The 7,758-nt window shown below is 60.7% G+C and overlaps 2 protein-coding genes across 2 annotated transcripts in view; one reads left to right on the top strand and one right to left on the bottom strand.

The window, feature by feature from the left end:
• Nucleotides 1-4,156, top strand: part of APH1A (aph-1 homolog A, gamma-secretase subunit) — a 5,302-nt gene extending 1,146 nt beyond the window's left edge. Inside the window, exons 2-7 of the mRNA XM_009285201.2 lie at nucleotides 921-1,091; nucleotides 2,585-2,658; nucleotides 2,829-2,951; nucleotides 3,306-3,433; nucleotides 3,702-3,825; nucleotides 4,067-4,156. Of these exons, the coding sequence (XP_009283476.1) occupies nucleotides 921-1,091; nucleotides 2,585-2,658; nucleotides 2,829-2,951; nucleotides 3,306-3,433; nucleotides 3,702-3,825; nucleotides 4,067-4,104 (658 nt within the window). The 3' untranslated portion in view covers nucleotides 4,105-4,156. The remainder of the gene's footprint in view (nucleotides 1-920; nucleotides 1,092-2,584; nucleotides 2,659-2,828; nucleotides 2,952-3,305; nucleotides 3,434-3,701; nucleotides 3,826-4,066) is intronic.
• Nucleotides 4,157-5,749: 1,593 nt separating this feature from the next.
• CA9 (carbonic anhydrase 9) overlaps nucleotides 5,750-7,758 on the bottom strand; it is a 17,204-nt gene continuing 15,195 nt past the window's right edge. The window contains exons 10-13 of the mRNA XM_009285202.2: nucleotides 6,703-6,726; nucleotides 6,394-6,423; nucleotides 6,158-6,251; nucleotides 5,750-6,002 (exon numbers count right to left, since the gene is read on the bottom strand). Of these exons, the coding sequence (XP_009283477.1) occupies nucleotides 5,939-6,002; nucleotides 6,158-6,251; nucleotides 6,394-6,423; nucleotides 6,703-6,726 (212 nt within the window). The 3' untranslated portion in view covers nucleotides 5,750-5,938. The remainder of the gene's footprint in view (nucleotides 6,003-6,157; nucleotides 6,252-6,393; nucleotides 6,424-6,702; nucleotides 6,727-7,758) is intronic.

Below are 7,758 nucleotides of genomic sequence, written 5' to 3'. Positions count from 1 at the left end.
GTGCTGGTCCCAGTATGGGTGTGACGGGGCGCCGGTGCTGGTGCTGGTACCAGCATGGGTGTGACAGGGTGGTGACTGGTACTTGCAGAGGCACCATGGGGGGATGAGTACCGGTGCCATTGTGGGCACGACAGGGGCACTGGTGCCAGTACTCATACTGGTGCTGTTGCTTGCATGACAGGGGCACCAATATTGTTTCTCTTACTGGTACAGTCACGGGCACGTTAGGGACACCAGTACTCATACTGGTGGTCGTGGTCATGACAGGAGCGCCAGTACTGGCGCTCATACCCTTGTGAGTGTGACAGGGGCACCAGTGTCTGTACTTGTACTGGTACCATTGCAGGCACAGCAGGAGCACCGGTACTTGTACTGGTACCATTGTGGGCATGACAGGGGCCATACTGGTATTGTACTGGTACGATTGCAGTCACCACGTGGCATGGGCATGATGGGGAGGACACTGGCATCAGTAATGGCATGGGATTGGTGGAGCACTGCTACCAGTATCAGTGCAGGGTTGGTAGCGGTACTGGTGCGTGCATGCAGCAGGGGCACTGGTACCAGTACCACTGTGGGATCAGTAGGGTATGGTACTGGAACTGGTACCGGTGTGGATATGAGCCTGGCACTGGTACTGGTGTGGGCACAGCGGGAGCACTGGTGCCAGTCCTGGTTACCAGCGGAGGAGGAGTGCAGGCACAGCAGCAGTACCAGTACGGGCACCACCTGCCCAGCACTGGTACCAGAACAGCGCTGGTACTGGTAGGAGAGTGGGCAAGGCTGGGGCACAGCTGCCAGTGGCAGTACCAACACAGAGGGGTGCAGGCGTAGTGCCGATGGGCACAGGCGTGGCACCAGCACCTGTACCGGCACTGGTCCTGGCACAGCACCGGTGCCAGCATCTCTCTCTCTTGCAGGGCTTTCTTCTGGCTGGTGTCACTGCTGCTCTCCTCCCTCATCTGGTTTATCGCGGTTAAAGCCAGCGACCCCCGGGATGAGCCATTGCAGAAGGGGCTCTTGATATTTGGGGTGATGTTCTCTGTGCTGCTGCAGGAGGCCTTCCGCTTCCTCTACTACAAGCTCCTCAGGTAAGGGCATCTCCTGCCCTGCTCCAGCGCTGCTGGATGGTCCTCCCATCCTTCCGGCCGTGGCAGGTGCCAGATTTCATCTGGGAGCTCCTGGGCTGGGGGGGATGCCAAGCGTGGCACCAAGCCACCTCGGTCCTGTCTGGGAGCGTGCAGGTGGTACCTGTGTCAGTATGTTGACCTCGAGTGGGTCTCAGGTGGTGGAGCAGAGCAGCCCTAAGGTCTGGAGGACCCAGGGCTGAGGTGGCTGGTAGTGTCTCCCTGAATTCGGGACAGGTAGACTGTGGGTTTGGGCTGCTGCAGGACGTGTCACATCCTCTGTGCCCTGGTGACTAGCACCAGCAGTGCTCCCGCAGCTCAGAGGGGTGCCGGGGGGATGCCAGGCACCAGGAAATGCCCGCTTTGCTGCGTGGGGACAGAGAAGGGTTAGGGATCTGCCCTTGCCTCCTGGCAAGTCTTGTTCCTTTCTTAAGGATGAGGATGGTTTTGTGTGAGCAGGGACAGCCTGAAGGTGGTTTGGGGGCTTTGTGGGGTGGCACATCGCTGCCAGCCTGGGGCAAAGTCTCGGCGCAGCCTCAGCAGCTCCTGGCCTCCCTGGCGCCACCGGCCTGGAGCCCAGGGGCTTGTGCCGCCTGCTGGGTGAGCACACGCTGCACCCTGTCCGGCGTTTGGATGGACGGATGGATGCTGCAATGGGGCTGGGCAGGCAGAGAAGGGGAGGCGATGCTGGGGTCGGCATCCCTCATACCCCCCAGCCTTCCCGGCTGGTGAGGGGCTGGGGGAAGGCTGGGGAGGGCCAGGTACGCAGGCTCGCACCGCTCCTTGTGGCAGGGCACTGCCGGAGGCAGGCAGGCAGAGGGTAGCAGAGCTCCGCGGAGCAGCCTCTAACACAAACCGCTGCGTTTCATTTGACCTGCGGATCTCTGGTTGCAAGCGCTGCTGTCCTCCCCGGGCTGAGGAGCCATCTGGCATCCCCCTCACCCGCCACACCTCTAGCTGGTAAAAATTATGAAGCCCACCTCTCCCAGTTTCTCTCCCCAGAGAATTTTGCTAGCTCTTTGAGCTCTGCCCTGCACACCCTCCATTTTTTTTCAGTATCTTCTAAGAGTATAAATGTGGAGATTAGGTACACCCTCCCAGCATGTGCCTCCCACGCCTGCACTGGGGCTGCTTTCCATGCGGGAGTGCTGCTTACTTTGCACCCGATGTCCCACTCACCCCAGCCTTGCTCTGCGGGGCTGGATGGCACTCACATTCCTCTGTGGAAAATCTTTCTATGTGGCTTCGCATGGTTTTCACATGCCTGGTTTGTCTGGTGGTTCAGGGCGGTCACGCGGATGCTGACCATGGTGGGTGTTGCAGCTCGGTGATAGGTTACCAGGAGGGTAGGATGGTGCAGAGTGAGACCCCAGTTCTGCCTGCTCCATCTTGGTGCTGCACCATGCCTTGGGAGGTGGCCGGGCTGTGCCGGGCTCCAGCATGCTCTCACCCCACAGGAAGGCCATCGAGGGGCTGGTGGCCCTCAGCGAGGATGGCTGCTCCCCCATTTCCATCCAGCAAATGGCATATGGTGAGTGCTGCACAGAGCAGGGCACCCCAACCGCGGGGCCAGGGGCGAGCCCGGGCAGGGCTGGATGTGATGCTGGGGGTAAAGGGAGGTTTCTCATGCCGAAGCTGGCTGGGAGGTGCCTGGGGTGGCCCTGGGAGGCTCAGGGCCTGATGGTGTCCCTCTCCTGGCAGTGGCTGGCGTGGGCTTTGGGCTCATGAGCGGAGCCTTCTCCATGATCAATCTCCTGGCAGACTCGTTAGGGCCCGGCACCGTGGGCATCCACGGGGACTCACAGCTCTACTTCCTGACCTCAGGTGAGCGACTGGCACCCTTTGCTCACGCCTCTGCCCCACCACAGAGGTGGCAGACCCATAGGGGCTGGAATCTCCCCTCTATGCTGTTCCCTCCATGCTGCACCCTCTACCCATCTGAGCCCTTACAGTCCCCTGTCACATCTCTCTGTGCCAAACCCTTCTCTCTGTCCCCTGTGACCCTCCCTGCTCCTCTCCCCCACCCCTCCCACACTCGGGGTCTGCCCTAGCACCTCCCAGTCTGGCCCAGCAGTGTCCCTACTCCCCTTTCCCGGCTCCTCTCCATCCCTCCCCGAGCCTGCAGGCCAGGTCAGGGTGGGTGGTTCCCTGTTGACACCCCTCTGCCGCTCCCTGCAGCTTTTATGACCATGGTGTTGATTTTCCTTCACACCTTCTGGGGGATCCTCTTCTTCCACGGCTGTGAGTATCGGCGCTGGTGGGAGATCACGGCGGTTGTTGTCATGCACCTCGCTGTTTCGGGGTCGGTGAGTAGCTGGGAGCAGAGTTCTGCGCCGGGACCTATATTCGGGGACGGCTGTGGTGTGTGCTGGTCCCCGTGCTGGGGTGGGAACAGCCTTCAGCACTAGTGAAGAATTTGGGTTTGGGGGACTTGCAGCTGGCCCTTCACAAATTGAATCCTGGAGCTGGTGTCCCCTGTCCTGCTCCGCTTGTCAAGGCAGTGACGCTGCCACCCATCCTGTCCCTGTCCTCTTCTGCCTGCTCACCTCTCTTCTCTCCCGCCTCTCTCTCCAGACATTTTGCAACCCCCTGTACGTGGGCAGCCTGGTGCCCTCCTACCTGCTGATGGCTGCTGCCGCTGCCTGGGCTTACCTACTCTCAGGGGGATCTGCCCAGAACCTGCGACGCTTCCTGCTCTGTAAGTCCTGCTCCATAAAGGGGATGGGGGACCCCACAGGTCCATCTGGGTACCAGGACCAGTGCTGGGATGGGGAGAGGGTGTCCCCAGGGCTGGAACAAGGGTGTCATCCCCTTGGCTGCCAGACTGGAGGAGAAGCTGGGTTTCAGGGCCGTGGTCAGGTTGTTGCCTCTCCTGGGGGAAGTGGATGGGGTAGGGAGTCTGGTGAAAACTGACCCCCATCTCCTCTTGGTTCCTGCAGGTCTACGGAGTGGAGCCAGCCCCCAGCCGGGATCCTGAGGCCCCGCGGGATGTTCCTGTCCCCAGCCTCCCCTGCCCTCCCCTCCTATCCTGGCGGCAAGAGTGGCTGTCACCTTCTCTGCAATATCTTTTCTTCTGGACTGGGGGACACCAGCCAGTCCTGGCGGGGTGGGCGCTGGGGTCCGGCTGCGGCAGCCAGCCGACCGGTGTGGCTGGGGCTGGCTCACTCCGATGCCCCTCTGGGAGCCTCCAGAGGACAGCTCAGTTTTGGGGGACCTGGCTTTGCTGGCCCTGCCGCGAGTGGAGCCCCAGTTAGCCTGCCTGGGAAGGATGCTGCCTTGGACTGCCAGAGGCCTGAGCCCAAAGAAACCCATCACTTCTCCCCCTGCCGCAGAAGATGTGCTGTCCCCTGTGGCGGGGTGGGGGAGCCCACATCGCCTCCTCACCATAGGGTGGAGGAAGTGGCTTTGCAAAGCGCTGCCGCACTCTGGCTTGGGGCTAACTGCTGTGGTGCTACCTTCTCCACCCCTTTGTCCAGCCCTGCTGCCCTGGGAGCCGCGGCCCTGGTACTGGACTACAGTAGCTGCAGTGGGCTGACATCCTGGTGCAGGGAGGGTGGTGCTGGGGGACCAACAGCACCCAGGACGGGAAGAGGATGGGGAAAAGATGGTACCATCTGGTACCAAAGGGCCCAGTGGACACAGAGGGTGGTGGAGGGCTCAGGAGGAGATGCAACCCCGCAGCTGGTGCCAGCACAGCTTGGGAAGGGGGTTCAAGGGACCATTCCAGTGGACCACTGCCCTCACCTGAACTTGGAAGGGGATTTTCAGGCAGGCACCAGCCCTGATGCTGTGCCACAGGGCTGGGAGGAAGAAACTGCCATCGGGCTCAGGAGGCAGTTTTAACCACAGTGGGCTTTTATACCAATAAAAAGAAGTACCACAGACAAGCAGGGCTGTGTGCGGCCAGTGGCGCTGCCCTCATGGGCAGGGTGCAAGCACCCAGCAGCAGTGCTGTGGCAGTGGCTTGTACTGGTGTGACTGGGGTGGGGGGAAGGTCTGGCAGTTGCAGATCCCAGTTGCCTGGAGGTCTTGCTCCTGCTCTGTCCATCCTAACAGAGGCTGGGCTCTAGTTTTACTGCTTTGGGATGGAGGCTGCCGAGAGCTGGAGACCTGCAGGTTCCTCCCCTCTCCTGGACCTGGCCTGTTTCTCTTGGTTTTGGTGTGACCGTAGAGCTCCCTGGGGCTCCCACGAGGAAAGGTAGGAGGCAGCTGTGGATCTGGGACCACTCCAGCTACGGTAGAGCTGGAGGGCAGCTGGGTGGGGGCTGGCCAGCAAGGAAGTGGTGGCTCTGCCACCTTCAGCTCTACCTTTCTCCAGCCCTACCAAGCCACAGCTATGTTTTTCAAACGCTTTGCACAAATAAGAGGAGGAAGAAGTCCCAGAGTGATGGAGGGCAGGGCCGGGCTGTGCAACCCTGTGCTGCTTGCTCTGGAGCACTGCCCAGGGCACAGAGGCTGATGCTGTCTCTGCTGGTTGGGAAGGGGTCCCTGCGTGCCCCTCTCTGCTGTGGGTCCAGCTCCACTGGTGCCCTTTCCTGCCCCACAGCTTTGCACAAGGACAGTGGAGAGGGCTGGCACCATGGGAGGCTTTTATTTTTTTTTTAATTTTTTTTTAATACGTTTTTACCTTTTTTTATAACAAAAATATCTGCTGGGGCTAGATGCTGCCCCAGACAAACAGTCCGTGTGAGCAGCCCATGCAGCCGAGGGATGCTGGAGCACTAGTCCTCCCTCGGTCCAGGGTGGGAGTGAGGTCAGGTGGGGTGGCAGGCTGAACCGGCAGGGCTGAGACCGCCACAGAGGCATGGGGCTCACGCAGTGTTCTCGGTGGTGGCTGCTGTGTAGATGACCTTGGATTTGGTCGGCGAGTCCAGCCTGGTGGGAGAGAAAGGGGAGGAGTGTTAGAGCAGGCAGGGAGGCCCTGCTAACCCATCTTACTGCCTGAGAGACCACCCTTAACCCCCCCTTCTCGTGCTCCAGCCCCGTGCTACCCCCTGGGCCCCCTCCTCCTGCAGCTCCCCATTGCTCACCGTGCGTTCTGGCTGCGGTGCTTGTAGATGTACAGCAGGAAAGCCAGTGCCGTGATGGCAAAGAGCACCCCGAAGAGCACAGCCAGCACGTCCCCTGCAAGCCAAGCACAGGCGCATTACATTGGGGATGGTCCCCTGCAGCTACCGGCCGAGGGAGATGGGGCAAGGCTGGAGCAGGCTGATAGCCCGAAGGCAGAGGGGACATGAAGGCAGCAGCCTCAGCTGAGCACGCTTACCTGCGTGAAATGAAGAGCCGGAGTGTCCTTCTGCAAAGGAGACAAAGACGAGAGGATGAGAGCCAGCTGCACGGATGCTAGGGCAGCCCTGCAAACCCACGGTGGCTGCCTGCCCCCCAGCTCAGCACATGCCTACCAGGACCCCCCTTCCCAGGCAGGTACACCCCCTTGCCTCAGCTGAGCACGCTTACCTGCGTTGAAGGAAGAGCCGGAGTGTCCTTCTGCAAAGGAGACAAAGACGAGAGGATGAGAGCTGCACGGACGGATTTCCCCCTTCCGACCCCTCCTTTGGGCCAGCCCCTCACCTACCTGCTGCTGCTGAACTGTCACTACCTGGAAGAGAGACAGCGCAGTCAAAAGGTTGCACGAGGGGTTTGGGGAGTGTCAAGCCTGCAGGGCTTCAGGCTGTGCTGCCCGCAAGACTCCCCGTCAACCATGAGCAGGGAGGGGAGAGCTGCCTGCCGGATCCTCAGCAGCTTGCAGCATCTTGCTGCAGGAAGCCTAGCCCTGACACCCCGCCAGAAGCATCGAGGGAAGGGGCGGGGGTGGTGGTGGTGGGGGAAGGATCCCTGAACCACAGCCCACACAAAAGCCTCGCTGAGCCCAGCCAGAAACTCCCCCATCACTGCTGCCACCGCCCAGGAAGCAGGCAGGCAGGCTGCCGAGCACTGCAGCACCCCATGACTGCTCCAAACACCACAGGAGACCCCGGAGAGGGGCATGGGGTGAGCCCAGCAGGCAGTGACCGTGGGGACAGTTGCCTGCAGCAAGATGGTGAGTGGCTCCCCGGGAAGAGGCAGCCAGCCGTTGCTGGCAGGGCAACCCCCCCACAGGGATGGCTCAGTGGCTGTACATGCTGGGCGGGAGCTGTGCTGGGCAAATATTTACCCGGCGTGTCAGTGTGGCTTTTAAACAGCTGCATTATCATCTGTACACGGCTCGGGTATCGTGCACAGAGTGGCACTATCTGTGGGCCGTATCCAGCTGCGCGGCTGCTGCGGGGAAGCCGCCGCCTTCACCCAGCAGCCGGGGACAGGAGCGGCTCTCCTGAACTGGGGGTGACTGGGGAAAGATCAACAAGTGTGGGCACCGGAGGTGCAGCTGCAAGCAAAGCGAGATGTGACCCCACGGCATTCCATCTAGGCCCTCAGCAGCCCCAGGGCTAAAGCAGGCAGTTATCAGCACCAAGGTGGGGAGAAAACCACAACAACCCCACGCATGCAAGGCGGGTGACCAGTAACCTCATCCGGGAGTGCCAGGACGCTGTCCCAGTACTCCAGAAACAAGGGCTTCGTGGCTTTGTTAAAGTGGGGGTTGTTGGATAGAAATAGCAAATAAGGAAAGAAAAAAAAAAAAAAAAAAAAG

This window comes from Aptenodytes forsteri, unplaced genomic scaffold, assembly GCF_000699145.1.
Source record: "Aptenodytes forsteri isolate BGI_AS27 unplaced genomic scaffold, ASM69914v1 Scaffold120, whole genome shotgun sequence".
NCBI classification, from domain to species: domain Eukaryota; kingdom Metazoa; phylum Chordata; class Aves; order Sphenisciformes; family Spheniscidae; genus Aptenodytes; species Aptenodytes forsteri.
Note: the sequence above shows the minus strand (reverse complement) of the source record. Positions and strands in the feature narration are given on the sequence as shown.